This window comes from Rhinolophus ferrumequinum, chromosome 6 (genome assembly GCF_004115265.2).
Source record: "Rhinolophus ferrumequinum isolate MPI-CBG mRhiFer1 chromosome 6, mRhiFer1_v1.p, whole genome shotgun sequence".
In the NCBI taxonomy this organism is placed as follows: Eukaryota; Metazoa; Chordata; class Mammalia; order Chiroptera; family Rhinolophidae; genus Rhinolophus; species Rhinolophus ferrumequinum.
In genome coordinates, this window is record NC_046289.1 from 49,503,198 (window position 1) to 49,521,708 (window position 18,511).

Consider the following 18,511-nt stretch of genomic DNA (forward strand, 5'->3'; position numbering starts at 1 on the left):
CTGTTCCCCAGTAAAGTCCTGTTTCCCTTCCCCAATAAAATCTTTTTTAGATGGGAGATTAAAACACAGAAGCATCAAGACAGGAGAAAGAACTGCATGAAGAGAGTGTGAAAAGGGGATTCAAAGGCGTTGTGAGAGGTCTTTGGGATTCTTAGCAATACATTCCTGCTAGCTTGAGGTTTGAATACAGTGCACAGTCACATACAAAAACATGTTTGCTTACATGTTGCCACTGTGGCCTATGGAAGCACAGTAGGGAAGAAAGATGAGAGAAACTGAGCAAGACCAAGCCAGGGAGCTGGCTAAGCAGCTGTGGGAGTGGGGAGGGGGGCATGACAGTTGTGAAAGAAGAAAGGGAGGAAACTTCTTTGTTGGAAGTTGAGGTTCAAAGCCACCGGCCCCACCCAGCCGGGGAAGGCGTGCCAGGAGGATGCGCAGAGCTACCCCATTCGCGGGGCGCCGAGCGAGTCCCCAGAGTCTCGGAGGGAAGCTGAGCAGAGCTCTCTCTGCGAAAGGGCACCTCCAGGGTTGAGATGTTGGTTCCTGGCTTCTGCCTTCCACCCCAAACCTGGCTCCGACCTCCCTACTGCTCAGAGGCTTGGGCGGGCCAGTCTTTGCGGGGGCAGGACCCCACTGATCCGCCCCTCGGTGTTCCTCCGGGGAACTGCTGGCCAGAGGTTAAGCTAACATGTTTGCAGACGGTAATGGGGAGCTGGATGCCAGTGGCCCCAGCTCAGGGGAACCACATGTTTCTTGGAACAATTCTTCCTTCCATTGCATTGATGCCAAAAGAAAAAAAAAAAGTGACTAACCAAGCTCCGAGTCTACTAAAGTCTTAGTAATTTATTAACCTAAACCAGTACTGAGAACGACACGTGGTGCTCAAGAAGTAAAATGAGGAAGGGAGGAGGAAACAAAGTCGATAATGGGCCTCGAGTGAGCCTCGGGGGCGCCTCAACGGAGAGCAAGGGAGTGGGCGCCGGGCCCCCTCCAGCTTGGCGGGGCGCGGGGAACGTTTCAGGGCGAGGCCAGCCTTACTGGCGGGCGGGCGGGTGAGGGTGAGTCACCCTGACTCCGGGTGGGAGTGGGCAGGGGCAGGGGAAGGGGGAGGCGGGGCGGGGCTGGCCTCGCCCGCACAGTGAGGATGTGGCGGCTATAAAAGCCCCACCCAGGCCTGCCGGCTCCGCTCGGCATCTGGGGACGCTTGCAGCTCTCGGCGCTCGGCCCAGGTAAGCAGGGCGCGTCCTGCCCGCCCGCCCGCTATGGCCCCGGGGCCGCCGCGCTAGCGGGGCGCAGAGAGGCAGGGAAGGAGACGGCCTTGCAGAGAAGTTCGGGCGACGGGTATCCGGGAAGGCATCCAGGCGAGGGGTCTGGGGGGACGGTCCGCACAGGAGTTCTGCAGAGACGGGGCGCCGTGGCACGGTGGCCTGGGCACGAGTGAGGGGAGGCGGTTGTGCCCTGACGTCGGGAGTGCAGGGACGAGGGACGGGGTCCGGCGTCCCCCACTCTCCCGAGTGCTCCCTGGAAGTCCAGCGTGGCGGCGCAGGCGAGGGGAACCGAGGGAGGCCCCGCATTCCAGACGCGGGCTGGTGGGGGGGACAAGGGTGTGGCCGCTCCCGGAGCCGCAGGTTCCAGGCGGAGCATTCATCCGGGGCACTTACCTCCTCGTTTAACAAAAGCTTTCCGGTCATCTAGAAGGTAATCCCCATCTGTTGCAAGTTACTTTATTTGAAACAAATGCGCATTTGTGGAACTTGAACCGAGCAGCTGGAGGGAAGCACTCCGGGCGGGGGGGGGGTGGGGGCGAGGGATAAAGGATGGGAGTTTTTAGTAGTAATCCCCCCCCCCAAACAAAACAAAACAGAAACCTCAGCTCATTTTCCTTTGTCTATATTATCTTGTAAGAGAGCAATTTCTGATTTCCGTGTATCTAGAGAGTTTCCCCCTTGGTTGACCACTTTTGCATCAGGAAGTAAGTGTCCTCCATGCTTCTGTGGGGAGGATTGTCACTGTTACTCGAGATTATACGACGGTGACTCAGGGATCTAAGGTACAGAGAAGGGCGTGGCCTCTGGGCCTCTCCTTGCAGTTCTGTGAAGTGGGTCCCAGCGCCTGGTGTGGGAGGGCTGGACTCCCACAACTGACTGTTGAGAGGGTAGAAGGTGTGGATGAATTAATTTATCTATGAAAGCGGCTTAAGAATTAGCCCATTCTTCCTTCATTCATATAGGGTTATTACCGAAAATTTCAAAAAACATTCAAAAATTAATACGTGAAACACACTGAAAACATTAAGTGCCGTAAAAATGTAGTGTCATTTTTGTGTTAAGATTTGTCATTTTCAAACTATGGGTATTCTGAATCTAAAAAAGTACGGGCCGTATGGGTGCACCTTGGGTCATTACCAAGAACCATAAGGTCTGGGTTCCACGAATCTGGGCCCCTGAGCTCCTACAGATTCTGTTCAAAAGTGTGTGCTACTGTATCCGTCTGGAACTTGGTGGTCTAAAATGCAGGATGCACTTTCCTACTGAAACAATGTTATAGGAGGTGCTTAGGTTCCCAGGCTAGCCCAGAAACCCCTGCTTAACCAGCATTGTTTTCTAAGTACTGATAGTATAGGCGGAATTTGGGGGTGTGGGTGATGGAGGAAAGAAAGGTGGAAGCGTGAGGGGAGGGATACCTGGATAGGAAAAATAAATCACTGAAATATTTTTCTGGAACTTGTATTCGTTTTAAGGTTGGCCTAGATTAAATTATTTTTATTGGGAAATTATATCTTTGCCCCGTCTCCACTTTTCTCTGCTTTCCTTCTGCCTCTTTAGAGACCCTCTTTCCTGACATCTGATAAAAGCCACCCAGGCTTATCCAGTTCTGCATTATCATCCTCTTTCCCATTTCAGGGTACCCAGCTAGAGACTAGCAAATTGAATCAATATTCATTATTATGTATTAACATTGAGTATTAGGAATGATTGGTTGGTCCTCAAATCCTGGGCAACCCAGAGGAGTTGTGTTATTTTAAAAACAAGAAAACCTTGTTAACCGAAACAGATGTGTAATTATAGAATAAAAGGCTATGGAACCAAGGAGCCGCATAATATAATACGTAGGCAATATGGAGAAAGAGTTTAGATGAGGCCAGGTTCAGAGAGGAGACTTTGAAGTGGTGTCCTCTGTGGCCCAATAGTAAGACATTCCCACGTAGCACTTTCTTCCCTTCTCCTAAGTCCATCCTACTCTGTAAAAGCTTGAAGGGGTTTCTCCAAAAAGATCCATCTCATCTGCAATGGGAGGGTGTAACCATCCAGGTGAATTTTTTTCAGTTGGGGGTTTATAAATTGGAGACAGCCTGGATTTTGCAGGCCAAGTGGCCTGCCTGGGGTAAATGCCCAGGAAATACTGCTGACTCACTGGCTTTGATCAGGACCTTGGGCTTGGCGTCTCAATATTCAATATCCTGCGTCTGAACTCTTAAAAGGATTGTATTGATTGACATTAGGCCTGCAGTTGTGGCCATTACTTTCCTGACCAATTTCTGATTTAAGTCATTTTGCTGGCTAGGTAGATATCTTTCTGTAATTGCTATTGATTTTGAGGGCTGTAGGTCTTCCTGCACCACTGGGCCTAGACTCAGGCACTAACACATTGTCACAGGCCTTTGTTCTCACTCTGTGCTTGTTCTGGGCTCTGCGCCTGCTGAGGCATATTTCATGCATCGAGGGTGGGTGTGTCACAGAGGAGTGCAGGCTCTACTGATGTGCTTTACGCATCCATTCCACAATGCTAAGCACCTACTATTTTTACTAATAGTTATAGGCACTGCGGATACAGAAGTGAACAAAACATAAAAAATAGACAAAATAAGGGAACTGTATAGTCAGTAATTGGATTTTGAATGTTACATTTTCCCAAATTAATGTTAGTTTCCAGACTTAGCTGGGGTTCCTTTCGCCTTTAATCCAGCTGTTCCAGAGACTTGAGCTTCATATTTAACCTGCTTTAGGGAAACTTGTTTAAAGTTATCATGACAGTGTGATATATAGATGATGTATTACGAAATTGTGCACTTGAAACCTATGTAACTTAACTGACTACTTTCACCCCAATAAATTTTAATTAAACAATTTTTTAAAATAAAGTTATTGTGACTTAACCAGCATTTCAGATTTGATTGTGAGAATTCAAAAGAAGTGGCATGCTCCTCTTTTTCCGACGTGAGAATCTTCCCCCTTCATTTTCCCTGGTGCCACACCCTACCCTAGTTTTAGGCTACATCACAGGAAATTCCTTCCAGTCCTTTAAAAAAAATTTTTCCGCCCATTCACTGTCTGGCATATTTTTCTTTCTATTGCCAGAGGCCGTCCCCATGTATTTTGTGTGTTTGGGGGGTAGGGGTGGGGAGTCAGCAGTAAAGGCCAGGAGATGGCCAAGCTTGTTCTTCTGGGTGGTTCCCTGAGATTATGGGCAAATCTCCCTTTTAGGGTACACCCCAAAGCTTTTAAACCTCGGAGCTCAGTCGTGTCAAAAGTCAATAGCATCCAAGTAGTCTAATCCCAGGCTTGGTGTGGAAAGTTGTGACCTACAGGAATGGCTGTGACTGGAATCCTTGCCCTTTGTTCCCCTCCCACACCCAGTCTACACACTCACAGCTCAGGAAATCAGAGTCCCAAGGCCACCCGTCAATCCTCCCTCCTTTCCATATCCTTCCTTGGCTTTCCTGCCAGAAAAGACGTAGGTTGCATTTCCACATGTCCACATTGTCCAGTGGATGAGCTAGGCCCCAAGCGGCCTTGACAGTACAGAGGTGGGGTGCAGACCTGGCGTGCGTATCATGATGCGAAAGAGGTTGCCCAGAAGCGACCTTACCAGGCTTTGCAAAAATTTGCACAGAAGCTGGGAATGGAAGCCTCCAGGTCTGAATGTATGGAACTGGAACTGCATTTGAGATGTCGTCTGAGGAAGAGAGAAAACAGGAAGGAGAGTTCATTGGAAAAGAAAAAAAGAACAGCATGTGGAAAAATCGTCTGTGTGTAAACCATCCAAAAATGTGACTGAATGCCTCGTGTGTGCTGGGCACTGTGCACAGACCTAGGAGGAGACGAATGGATAAGACAAACCCTGTGGGTGGATAGGATAGAGGACTGTCGGTATACACTCAACCCTCATGTTTAACAGACACACCCAGAGTGACCAGCACAGAGCAGGGAGAGGTGCAGGAAAATAGGTAACAGTATTTTTTGTGTCCTGAAGTCTGAGGGTGCTGGCTGATCAAGATTGAACGTTCATAGTGGAGGGAACTTGGAGAACCCAGTTTAGGGGTAGGAGGACTGTGCTGAGTGTGTTTGGAGAACAACAAGCAGTCCAATCCGACTTTGGTACTTGGGTGTGTGCACACGCGCGTGTGTGCATGCGTGTAGGAGGTGTTTATGGAGCAGTAGGTAAAGTCCAGAGTGTGGAGGTCTTGAAGGCTGAGTTTAGACTTTTTTCTGTTGGCAGCAGGGCCCCATTGGAAATATAATACGAGGGCCACTGAAATTGGGTTGTGGATAGGAAGGCTTTGACTTCCCAACCCTGAATGCTTCGTGCTAACTGACCTCATTCTTCCTGCTGGTCTCTTTCTGCCCACTGCAGCCCCTTATCAGGCGCTGAGAGCAAGAAGGCTGCACGGTGTCTTAAGTAGCAAACAAATACTGACTCAGGTCAGACAGCAAAAGAGACAGGCCAGAGCAAGTGACGCTGTGTCCATCCTGCCAGTGTGTTCAGGCTGCTGGGCAGAATTCCAGGATTTCTGGAGAGTGACTTGGCCCTGTGACTCAGGCATAAATCAGGACCATAAAACCAAGGAGAAAAGTGTGCTTTGTGGGGGTGGGGGAGAGTGGAGTACAGTGTAAACTCCCCATCCGCCCCCAGTTGTGCATGTCTTTCACCCCCTTTTGATTTCAAATTCTAGCCTGGTTCTTTAGACTCAGGATTTTGCACAGTAAGGGCTTTGGTGGGGAAGCCCAACTCTCCACACTCCCACCTCCACCCATTTTTTGGTTTAAAAATCCTCATTTGTATCATCCAGTCCCTGATTGATTCATCATGGTTGCTAGGGATGTGTTTTGTGGTGATGCATCAACACTCCACGTTTAAACTATGAAGTGGGTGTGTCCGTGAAACTGCTGGATTGTACTCAGATTCGCTTGTGCAGACCAGCCCTGTTGCAACATGTTTTTGATTGTTTGTGTGAATTAATATTTGGGACTTTCTGGAGCTGGTTCTTAATTCATTTCAGTAGAACTTATTTTTACTATTTGAAGTGTTGACTTTTAGGTTTACTTTTTTTGTTTGTTTCAACATGTTTGCAAACTTTGTTTTACTTTCCGGTGGGGTTGGGGTGGGGAGTTAAAGCTGTTTCACTTGTACTATTTTTGTTATAACGATGTGTTTGAAGTGAAACAATGAAATACAAAACAATCTATAGGGTTTTTTTTTTTAAAGGACAGACCTTTAAATTATCTTTAAAATAGTCCTTCTGCTAACTGTAAATTACTTGTTTTTGAACAGTTTTTCATTAATGGCTAACTTTTCGCTCTAAGAGCTTTTTCAGTCAGGAATTAACAGTCTTATTTATTAATATTTTCAAGGGCAGAGGAAACTGCTCTGTTCCCTTCATTAGGGTGGAGCTGTGTGAGTCTATGTTCCCACCCCGTGGTGCATTATTTCAAACCAGTTTGAAGTGGGTGTGACTCTTTCAGTAAGTCTCTCTGTACCTCTCTGTTTCCAAGGAAAAACTTTCCCTGATAAAATACTATTTTAATTATCTTGTCTAGTAACCCAGCCCTTCTCTGGGAATGGAAGGTCCTGGTATGTAATGGTGCTCATCAACAGATTGAATTTGCTGATTTTTTTTTTTCTTTCTTTTTTGCAAGTTGAAACCAGTTGGAGATTTGGGTGAGACCGAAGTGTTGGAAAGTGTGGTGTAGTCATGTGCTGTAGAGCAGTCTGCCAGATAAAGAGTGATTGTTCTGCTTTTAATGCATTTATGAATTTCACACTATGCTGAGAAGTCAGTGGGAGTAGGATTGTCTCATGGCACGTAGACTTAATTTTAGTCTCATTCAAAACAATAGGTACACTAAGGCAGAGCTATTGCTTTCCATAAGAAAATTCAGCCTCCAGAACAAATGCTGTGGTGAACAGATACTCTATTGGGAACGAACCTCTGGCTCTCTGGCCCTCCAGTATTTCCATAGCCAAGCTTAAATTGGCACCATCCAGAAGCCCTCCACAGGGCACCACAGCAGACATGGCTTGTTTTAAGCCTGTCCTCTTGTTCTCTCACCACCCAGGGACATTCTCCATGCCATCTCCCCAGGCTTTCCCCCATCTTTTTCTGGCCAGACTTCCAGAGATGATTGATTGCCCCTTTCAAACTAAGTCAGTACCTTACCTACCCATTAAGCTCTTAGTTGACCTCACTCCTGGTGTTTTAATCTTCCTTTTGGTGTCTTAATCTCTTAGAATGGAGAACCATTGTGAAGGTGAAAGGGCAAAGACCCGAAAGTCAGAGGATCCAGATTCTGGCTCTGTCTTGCTATTCGCTAAGTGACCTGGGCTAATCTGTCAAGTGTCTCACTGGGGCAAGAAGAGAAGAGACCTGGAAGGTCCTTGCAGGGCGGGGTCTGCGTTTCATAATTGTGTGTGTGTCTCTCACAGCCCTAATGCAGTGCAGGCAAGTGTGTGCTTGTAAGGGGATTACTTGAATGTTACCATTGTTTGTACTCTATAGTAGCACTGCAAGGACTTTCTTTTTCCGCTTGCAAGAGTAGCAGCACTGACACATTCTCATTAATCAAATGAACTAGATTAAGCTAATGTTTTAATAAACATGAGTGGCAAAGCCAACTATTTCTTCTAGAGGCTAATCAATCATCCTCGAAATGACTTTGCTTTGCCAGAGGACTGGATATAATACAGAAACAGGGGCCATAGTTTATTTCTAAGGTGAAAATGTGTTTGCCATTAAGCTTGCACAAAAGAGGAAATACAGAGGGTGCCAAAAAAATGTATACACATTTTAAGAAAGGAAAACTATTAAAATTGTGATACTCAATATATACTGATAACAAAAGATGAATACAAGTCATGTTTGACTAATGCAGTTACAATAGGTACTCAAAGTGGTTACCATCCGCGTCCAGATACTTCTGATTACGGTGAACTGCTTGAGCAACGTTGACCAAAGTGTCCACTTATATACATTTTTTTGGCACCCTGGGTATATGGACACAAAAGCCATGCATAGAGTAATGTCAGGTTTCATGAATATTGCTTTGTGGTATTGACATTTTTGCTTTTTCTGCAGAATGATTATAAATAATATAAATACAAATGTTAATTATGCAAAATAGCAACTCATTGTTTCTAGAGAAGGCAAAGACATTCTTGAATCTGTGGGGGAACTGAGACTATGGGGAAGACCAGGTAAAACATAATCCCTGCTGCACTGAATTGGACCTCAGCATTTGCCATTTGAATACTTGGTACATGGCCGGAGCTCAGTACACTTTTGCTCAATGGATGAATGTGGTGGCATCAGGAAGTGCTGGCGTTGAAAGGTGGGGGAGAGCCCTGTGGATTGGGGCCTATAACCACCCCGTTAGAGCAGATGCCAAAGTAGTGGTGATTTGAGGAATGAGCAGGGTCCCTAAAACTGGAAGAAGAGTTGAAGGTGAGATGGGGGAGGAAACATGAATCAAGGAGACGGGGATTAAAGGAGTACAGGGAGGACAGTGTGTTTGGAGAGAAGCCAGTAACAATTTGGCCCAAGTGTACTTTTGCTGCGGAGTAGATAGAGGGCAGTGAGGCTGGGTTGCCATGCCAATGTTTAAGGGCTGGACTGAGCTGGAGAAAGAGAATGCCACAGACGGATGGATTTTGAACAAGATCAAATACAGAAATTTGATTGATAGTGGCATGCAGAACTGATTTGATGAAAGAGCAGCACCATTGTGGACAATAAAATGGAAAGGAAGATGTGTGGGGCTTTTTAAAAACCTGTTTTCTGGGTCTCCTGAATGTGTTGTGGCTATGAGGGAAGAATGAACCTGAGTGGAGCGTGTATAACAGATTGTCTTTGATTTGTACAGTCATGTGGGACTTGGTTAGGCAGCTGACTTCAAAGCCAGTGCTCAGAGCTGGAGAGACAACTTGAAAGAACTACACAGTAAAAACTTACTGTGCCTCAGTGGTTGAGAGTTCCTAAATAAGAGAATCAATGTGAGATACCTGGTTTAATAAATAAGTGGAATTTAATCCATACTTCTTTGTAGGTGGGAACAACCCTGTTTGCAGCTCAGACTTTCAGGTCCTCTGTTTGTTTGTTTTATTTTGGCATTTTAATTTCTTAGCTGTTTACAGTGGGGACTAGAATTCTGCAAGGGAGGTGACCACAGTTTATCCCTCACTGCAGACCTAGTCCCGTTGCAATCAAGCTCCAGGGGTGATCGTAAAGCCGGGCTTGGGTGGCTCAGTGTACTAGACGATTCATCTCTGTTGGTAAGTCTCGGGCTGCAGGATACTGACGACACCTTTTGGGATGTTTCTTGGCCCAAGTTGAAATTGGAGATTTCTTGAGTAGACTCACAAACTTGTCTGTCTTGACAGGAAATCTCTCAAACTTAGTCTTTAATGGACCCAGCCACTTCACAGGTTTTTGGATTAGGATTGGAACATGGCAGTGTGAGCTGTATATGCAATTGGAAATTTTGTAGTAGCCACATTAGCAAAGGTGAAAGAAATAGGTAAAACTGAATTTAAATAGTTTTTTATTTAACCCAATTTACCCAACACTTCATAAATATAATATATAATGAAATAAAAAATTATTGAGAGATTTGCATTCTTTTTCCATACTAAGTCTTCAGAATCTGGTGTGGACTGGATACTTTTCAAATGCTTAATAGCCACGTGTCGCTGGTAGCAGTCCAGCTACAGAGCAAAACTTTAAAAAATGAAATAGACTTTTTTTTTTTTAGGGCAGTGTTAGGTTCACAGAAACATTGAATGGGAAGTACAGGTAGTTTCCATATATTCCCAGCCCCACGCACCCTCCCTCCCCCACGACCAATGGCCCCCGCCCGAGTGGGACATTTGTTACAATCGGTGAGTCTACACTGACTCATCATTATCAGTCAAAGTCCGTAGTTCACGGTAGGGCTCACTCTTGGTGCTGTACATTCTGTACATTCTGTGGGTTTGGACAGCTGTCTCATGCCATGTATCCACCATTACAGTGTCGTACGCAATAGTTTCACCATTAGTTTCATACGCCTTAAAAATCCTCCGTGTGCCACTTATTTATCCCTTCCTCCTTTTCCTCTAATCCCTGACAACCACGGATCCCCTCATTGTTTCCCTAGTTTTGCCTTTTCCGGAATGTCCTATAGTTGGAGTCATGCAGTATACCCAACCTTTTCAAATTGGCTTCTTTCACTTATTAATGTACTTTTAGGGTTTCTTCATGTCTGTTCATGGCTTGATAGCCCATTTCTTTTCAGTGATGAGTATTATTCCACTGGCTGGATGTGCCACAGTTTATTTGTAGAGGAAGACGTTTTGCAAGTCAGGATTATATTCCAGCAGTGGGACAATTTCTTTTTTTTTGCAGGGGAGGGGTTCTGAAAGTTGTGAGAATGAGGGGAATTAGAACAGCTGTGATTTTCTTTTTGCTGTGCTTAAAAAGCTTCTGTAAGCGTCAAGAAGAGAGAGGACTGGTCTAGGAGAGAGCGCAGGATGAAAATCTTGCAGAAGTGTATCTGTAACCACAAATCAAGGCCAATCCTCTGCTCTTACATTTCCCTTCCTACACTCCACACAGAGCCTGGAATCTGCTTAGTCCAAAGCCTTCAGATACGTTAGCAAGTGACTATGTCAAATACTCCCTCAAAGCCAGTTTTATGAAAATGTTTAGACAAAGCAAATTGTTGGAAGAGAAAGCTGAATTTGCGTGGGCACAATTTCCTTGATCAGAGAATATTAAGCAAAAAGAGACCAAAGCAGGAGTAGCTGCAATTCAGTGTCGTCTCCACTATTCTGGGATGCAGCTCTGCTCTATTTCCTTTATTTTGGGGTTGATGATGCTGCTGAATGACCTGCCTTGTCTCAGTTGAGAGAAATTTAATGCCAGTTGAGCACTCTTTATTGGCCGGGGTTAGTGTATAGATTCCGAGAACTGTGTGATTGCAAAGCTGGAAAGCCAGTTCATCAGGCTAGAGTGCCAAGCCGGAATAAGTGTATTAACTGCAAGATGACTTCATTTCAGCCATATTGAATCTTAAATACACGGATCGTTCTTTTATGGAATGAGTTAATGTCAGAAAATCTATCCACTGTCTTTCTCATTAACAGTTTAATATCTTCTAAGCATTGGTGAGCTAAGAAAATAATTACAGATAGTAATAAAGTGTCCCATTTAGGAATGGGCCAGCACGGAAATGCTATTGATTTCAGTTCACACCCATAGTTTTCAGGCCCTTTTCAATATGTTAAATTACCGGTGAGAAATAACAGAAGTTGTAGCTGGTTTGACAAGTTTATCACTTTTTATGAGTAGTGGAAGACCCAGTTTTATCCTGTTTGAACAAGTTGCATTAGCCTTAGGGAGCATTTTGTTTGTGTATTCACAAATCAGCCTCCCCAGGTTCTAGTCAAACAGAGCAAGAGAATGTCTGGCTGGCTCAGTAGTCCATCCCAAACCTAAGGCAAACCATCACCAAGCTTTAATTTTCCCAATCATAAGACGTGAATTGCATCTATTTTGCAAAAATTACTCTAATATCCTCAGATGAAATGGTCCAAGAAGTAGAGATTAGTATAATGAATCACTGCTTGAGGGGGGAAGGAAAGCCTCTTCATAAAGACTTTTTGTTGTTTTCTCCCCAGCCTTTTGCAAAATGTCTACTGTTCACGAAATCCTGTGCAAGCTCAGCTTGGAGGGTGATGTAAGTATATCATTTTCACTTGTGTCATTTTTGCAAATTGAACATCTCTCTGGATAACTGTGCTACTGCCTTTCTTTGTACATCTAAGGAAATTGGGACCAAATTTAGACAATCATTTCTCCTCTTGGTTCTCCTTTCTTCCTCATTACCTTAGCTATTCTTAGTAGTTCTATTTGAAAGAAATGTTTTGGTACTGGAAAGTTTTTTGGCATCACATTAAAACTGAACAGACACTAGTGACACTGGGGAGCCTAGAAGTTTTCCTGCTATATACTTTGCATGTCAGTGGTAGTAATTGTTAGGATGATACGTGACTTTTAATGTCATGCCCTGGGATTTTATTAATGGTTGGCTATATCAAAAATGACCCTGAGTGTTTTGGACTTCTTAGTGTCCAGAAATTTATTCCAGACAAGAACTTATACGTTTGTTTTGTTTTGTGTAGTTTAAATTTAGTACCGGGGAAAGCTTTTCTCCCAAGGCTAGAATGGTTTTTCTTTTTTTTTCTTTTTTAATTAAATAATTAAAGAACTCTAATTCATCATGTTTCCTTTTTTGCTCTGGCTATCAGGGAGCTAAGAATTATTTTTGTCTTTCCCAGAAAATACGTGAACCTGGAAATCCTGATGTGTTTGCTTCTTTGTGTTAGTTTAAAAATTTTAAACTATATATGGCATTATAAGTCGTTGCAAATACTTTCAGAATCATGTACAATATGTAAAATATCTAATATCATACATCTTTCAGTCACCTTGGCCAAAATGGCTTTTACAAAAACTCAGCAGTGACACTGATTTGTAGGTATATCTTGCTGCTATTTCAAAATATGCTCTCATTTAAATTATAATACAAAGAAGCACTCGAAGTAGGTTGGCAGCAGCTTGGATCATGTGATACAGAACCTTCTGTATGGTCTACGGCATCCAAATGTTCGGATGGATGACGTCCATGCAAGCACACATTTTATGGCGCATAAAGCCTATGTATTTTGAATCTTTCCTTTTGGAACTTGTACATACTTGTTGCCAACAAGACAACCTGCACATTGAGTTCCAGACAAGTCCAGGAGCTCAAGGATGTTTTTCTTTACTGAATCCTATCATTAGGTTGTTTTTAGTACCAGGTTTCATGGGTGGACCTTTCCTGTAGCCCCTGAAGTTACCGTACTCTAGTATGATGCATTTCTCCGTGTGAAGATGAGACTTATACAACAGAAAATGTCATGTATGCCCCAATATTTTAAAGGAAGAGGAAAGTCCCTTTTCCCTCAGTAATTTGATTTTTCAGACAAGTGGATTTTACAGTTCTACCTATTTAATTTTGTTTCCAGAGATACTGTAAAATTATGCAAAACTTTTCTCTACTCACTGTTTTGGAATAAGGTGACATTGTGCCTGGTAAATTAAACCATATGTGATACGGCTCAACGACCGGACTGCCTGCCTTTGTAAATAATCGATGGCATTGTTAACAAACAGAAGGCTGGTTTTCCTTAGATTTCCATCCCCATTTTGTAGCCACCATAGCAGATACAGTATTTAGTATTTCAAAACAGCACATTGTCCTTCCCTTTTCCTGAATGTGTGAGTTAATCCATCGAGTTAATCTCAATTGGAAAGTGTAAGTAGTGAAATTAGATGGAAAATACCTTGATAATCCATTGTGTTTCAGAGTTAGAAATATTAACTGGATTTCCTATTTGGCCAAGATGGTCACAAGCACATACGGGCTCATTTTGTCCGGTCCTGAACTTTGATCTCTGGCTTGTCCTGGGAGACATTTCAGAGGATGGCTTCTTAGTTGCTTACTTTAGAACCTCACTGCTGATAAAACCAACTGGTTTGGGAGCCAGGGTGCCTGTAATGGGGTGCCTGTGGGTGGAGAGGTAAGTCAGGGCCCCTCAGCCTCTGACTCTTTCCAGAAACTGAGCCAAAGCAAAGTCATCACATTATGATGGGCCTGGGGGGTGGAGGGAGTGGGGGGGGCATTACAGGATGGGGAACCTTGACGTTGAAAGTGGGGCAGTGGTGGATGGCTCCCCTGGCCATCAGCCACCCCAAACCACATGGTCCATCCTCTGTTGTCTGTCCTCTGCGTTGGGACTAGGTAGCAGGGAGGAGGAAAGCTGCAAGAGCATTTCAAAGAAAGAGGGAAGTTGACACTTCGGAAAAGAGAACTGATTAGAAGCAGGCTGTTGCCCTTCCCTCTCGCTGGGGTGGGGTGGGGTGGTGTGGGGTGGGTCCCTCTGATCAGGAAGGGTAATGGGCTTTGAAAGCACGTGAAAGGAAAAGGGTGTCATTTAAAAGGCCACAAGAAAAAAAATCCTAGGGACAGTAGTAGGCAGAAGGGATAGATAGTGTTAAAGACAGTAGAGGGGAGGGTACAGAGAGAAGAGAGACGAGCAGGAGGAACTTAGCTGCCATGAGGAAGATGTGGGCCATGTGGCCTGACCACCTGGGGGCCACAGCGGTGGCCAAAGTAGAGGGAGGCTTCCCTCACGCACCTGATAAGACCAGCAGGAAGGCATTTTACATTTGCTTTCGAAAGAATTGTGAGCTCAGCAATACAGGCCCAGGTGGAAACTTGTGTGCCCGTAGCAAACACTTGGCTAAACACACTTGTTACTTAGGCATGTCCACATTTTAGTTTATTTCAAAATTGTTGCCAGCCCAGTTTAACACTCTTCAAGATCTTCCCAAATAGATGGTGGTTGAGTGCCCAACTTTGCATTGTCTGCTTTTGGGTTTGCACTAAAAGATAAGTGGACATACAGATAGCATATGTAGACAGCATATTCTAAACTATGTAACTGCGCCTTTGAAGAAGAATTCCCATCAGAAGCAATGAAGTTCCATATCCTATATGTGGTGGCATAACAATACTTACTTAGTTACCTAGTCTAAGAATGATTTGAATTGATAAAGGAAACAATAGGGGAAAAAACCCGCTATTTTAGAAATTGATATTTGAACAAGAGGATCTTAAATTTGTATGATGTGCGTATGTGTTTGTCTTTTGACCTCAGCACTCTACACCCGCAAGTGCATACGGGTCCGTCAAAGCCTACACCAACTTTGATGCTGACCGGGATGCTTTGAACATTGAAACAGCCATCAAGACCAAAGGTAGGCAGTACGTTTGTCCTCTTGTCAGGCTCTGACTGAGGCTTTTTTAGTTGTCTCTCATTCTCCCTCGAATCTCTATACGTTGATCATTTGAAATTGTTTTAATGGAGTGGAGCTTTAATGAAATAGATCCAAACCTACCTTACCTTACACCTACCTACCTATCTTTCCCCCTCCTTCTCCCCCTTTTTTCCTCCTCTCTTTGGAGAGATCGAAACCATGAGAAAATATTTAACCCAATAGCATAGCAACATGGAAGTAGGCCTAAGCTGAGGGCCAGGAGGCCTGATCCCCGGGGGTGTACTTTGGGCCCAGCTCTTTACTTTGGGCCCTCAGCGCCTCTTATGTGAAGGAAGAAGTTGGTCATGGTGATCCCTAAGGGCCTTTTTTGTAATCCTGATTCCCCTTGAATTTCATTACATTTGTTGGAAAAATGCTGGGAACTTTTTACTGGTTTGCTCTTAGGTTGATCTAATGAGAGAAAAATTCAGATTCTTTTTTTTTACCCTATGAGTTATACCACTCCTTAGGCCTGGAGCTGGAATGGGAAGAACTGTTGGAATGAGTATGTTTCCTCGAGTTCCAGGATGAGTAAGAGAGGAACAGGAGGCATAAAGACCTTCCTTTCTAAAGGCAGCAGATAAAGCATTTAATTGGGTGGAGTTGAGCAAGAGGTTCTTCAGGTTATCATGCTGTTTTCTACAAAAGTGCATGTTCAGAGTTAGGAGGCTTATATTAATGAAACGTGTATCTTTGGGGTTGTCCTCCCCACCCCAATCCCTGGAAGCATGGCTATTGCTGTGGTGATTTACCACAGTCGGTTCCCCTTCTGGACAAAGCACTTCCTTTTCACTGTGAGGCTAGACTGAGATACAGACGTGACCCAGCTGTCAGAGCTGCTGGTTCCAGCCCCTGCTAAAGAGCTAGGAGACATTTTTCTCTTCTAAGGGGAATGTTTGGACTTCCTGACACACTCCATACACTTCATACACAGGTCACTGACGGGGAACCTCAACCAGGAACCTCCCCCTGACTTTGGAACCTATGGAGGGTGACCGTATGTCCTGGGTTGTGCCTGCACATTTACTGATGGCGCCCCTTTCTGCTCTCAGAATTGTTTTATTTTGCAGGATAAATTACATGGTCACCTTTCCTAAAACCTTTGGAGAAACTGGTGGCATTTTTTCCCCAGAGGTAGGAAGAAAAGTAGAGCCTTTACGTCGTGTGGTTCTAACAGGACATAGAGCTTTGCATCATCTGCCTGAAAGCAGCCTTAAGTTCCAGTGTCCATGTGATCATGGGGACACTGTGGGCACTGCCCAGAAAGCTGCCCGGACAACTGAAAGGAGAATAATGAAGTATCCACATTTATGCAAAAAGTCTTCCTTTGTGTCACTTTGAAATGGCCATATTTGTCAAAGGCCAGGTGGGAAAGTCAGGAAGTCACTAATCAGAAAATAAAACTAAAATCTGCAGGGCTTGTCTCATTACAATCAGTTCTACTCAGTGGAACACAGTGCATGAGAGCATGTGTGATCATGGGTTCAAATCTTAGCTCTGCCACTAATTGACAAGCTATCTGACTCTGGAAAAACACAACTTCCTTAAGCCTCGGTTTCTTTTTTTGTTTTTGTTTTTGTTTTTTACCAGTAAGTAGGGCTTATCAAAGTTCCCACTTCATTCATAGGATTATTGGGAGTACCACTTAGCCTAGTGCCTGGCGTATAGACGTTGCTCAAAATAGGTTTCTCTCTCTCTCTCTCTCTCTCTCTCCCTCTCCCTCTCCCTCTCCCTCTCCCTCTCCCTCTCCCTCTCCCTCTGCCTTCCCTCTCCCTCTGTCCCCCTGTCCTCTTCTCTCCTCCTCTCCCTGTCCCCTCCTCCTTCCCTTTCCTAAAAATTACCCTGTCTCTCTTTATTTGGATGTGCCTACATTCCTGGGGCTTCCCAACATACCGTTGTAGAAACACACTCGAAGTTTAACAGTTAACTCATCTCACAAAGATGGTGCCTTTTGCCAGCTTTAGACAAAGGCTGCTTTTATCCCTGCATGAGAAAGCTTTTAGCACACTGGAATGTAAAGATTGCGCAAATGAACTCTGGTAACAGCTGCAAGTCCCATGGCAATAAAAAATACCTTCAGGCCCTTTCTGAGTTTGTAGAATAATATTGAAGTTTCTAAGCAGAACCGTCTGGAGGGCTGAGATTCGGATTCCTGCTTTCCAGTTTGCTCAGAAGCAGCTGACATCACCGTTACCCCGGTTGTAGCTCTTTATTGAATTTATTGCGTGCTCGTTATAGGCAGGCTTTGCACCAAGCCCTTCAGGACTATTCATTTTACGATGAACTTCAAATTAACCTTCTGAAGTAGTGTTTCATTACCCCCATTGTGTGGGTGATACCACTGAGGTCTCTTGGCCTTGGTTCAAATTGGGGTTTGAACCAGCCCCAGGCTGTATTCCTAAGCATGATGACGTGCCACCCACCTGCCAAGATGGGACTTTTTTCTTTGCTGGGTAAGTTTCAGGCATTGAAAACATTTCCTAGATGTGATTCTATTGATATCAGATGCATGTCATATTTGTGGCCCAGTTTTAGGTCCCCTGTCTTCTTCTCTTTCAGACTTAATGCCCAGTGACTTTTATTTAGGAATTCATTTTTATTTATTTATTTACTTACTTATTTACTTATTATTTTTTGGTGCCTAGTGATTTTAGGGAGTAACTAAATTTTCTTGAGTTGTCTGTTAGCCCATTAAAATAATTTCTAGGTTGTCAATATGTTTAAATCCTTAAATCCTTCTAAGCAACTATTGAGAAGAAAGAATGTAATAACCGTACAGAGTTCAGCGTACCAAATACGTTAGTATCAGTGTTGGGTAGTCGGGGAGTGACTTAGTACATGATGGTAACTCCCTCTGTATTACATAGAATATCTGTAGAATGTCACAGAGACATGAAAAATAAACTTTCTGAACAAATTTTAACACTTTTTTATTGTGATACAATTCACATACCATACAATTCACCTACCATACAATTCACCTATATAAAATGTACAATTCACTGATTTTAGTATATTCACTGAGTTGTACCACCATCACCACAATTTTAAAACACTCCTTTTAACATATATTCGCATAGAAATAGATGCAAATTTATTTAGAAATTAATTCTAGTTTCTTAGAAAAATGCATAGAAAAATGGATGTAAAAGAATTAGTTGCATAGAAAAATGGATGTAAAAGAGTATACACAGTATGATTACACCATAACTTTTTTGTCAAAAATGAAAAAAGGCATTATTAATGGATATATAGAATAATGAGTAATTGATCCATTTCCTTTTTTGTGCTTTCAGTATGTTCTGCTTTTTCCAAATTTTCTATGATGACACATAT

At 43.8% G+C, this 18,511-nt stretch overlaps 1 protein-coding gene across 1 annotated transcript in view; it reads left to right on the forward strand.

Annotated features, from left to right (window-relative positions):
• The first annotated feature begins 1,127 nt into the window (after window positions 1–1,127).
• Window positions 1,128–18,511, forward strand: part of ANXA2 (annexin A2) — a 41,405-nt gene continuing 24,021 nt past the window's right edge. Inside the window, exons 1-3 of the mRNA XM_033108926.1 lie at window positions 1,128–1,229; window positions 11,932–11,990; window positions 15,016–15,115. Coding sequence (XP_032964817.1) covers window positions 11,943–11,990; window positions 15,016–15,115 — 148 coding nt within the window. The 5' untranslated portion in view covers window positions 1,128–1,229; window positions 11,932–11,942. The remainder of the gene's footprint in view (window positions 1,230–11,931; window positions 11,991–15,015; window positions 15,116–18,511) is intronic.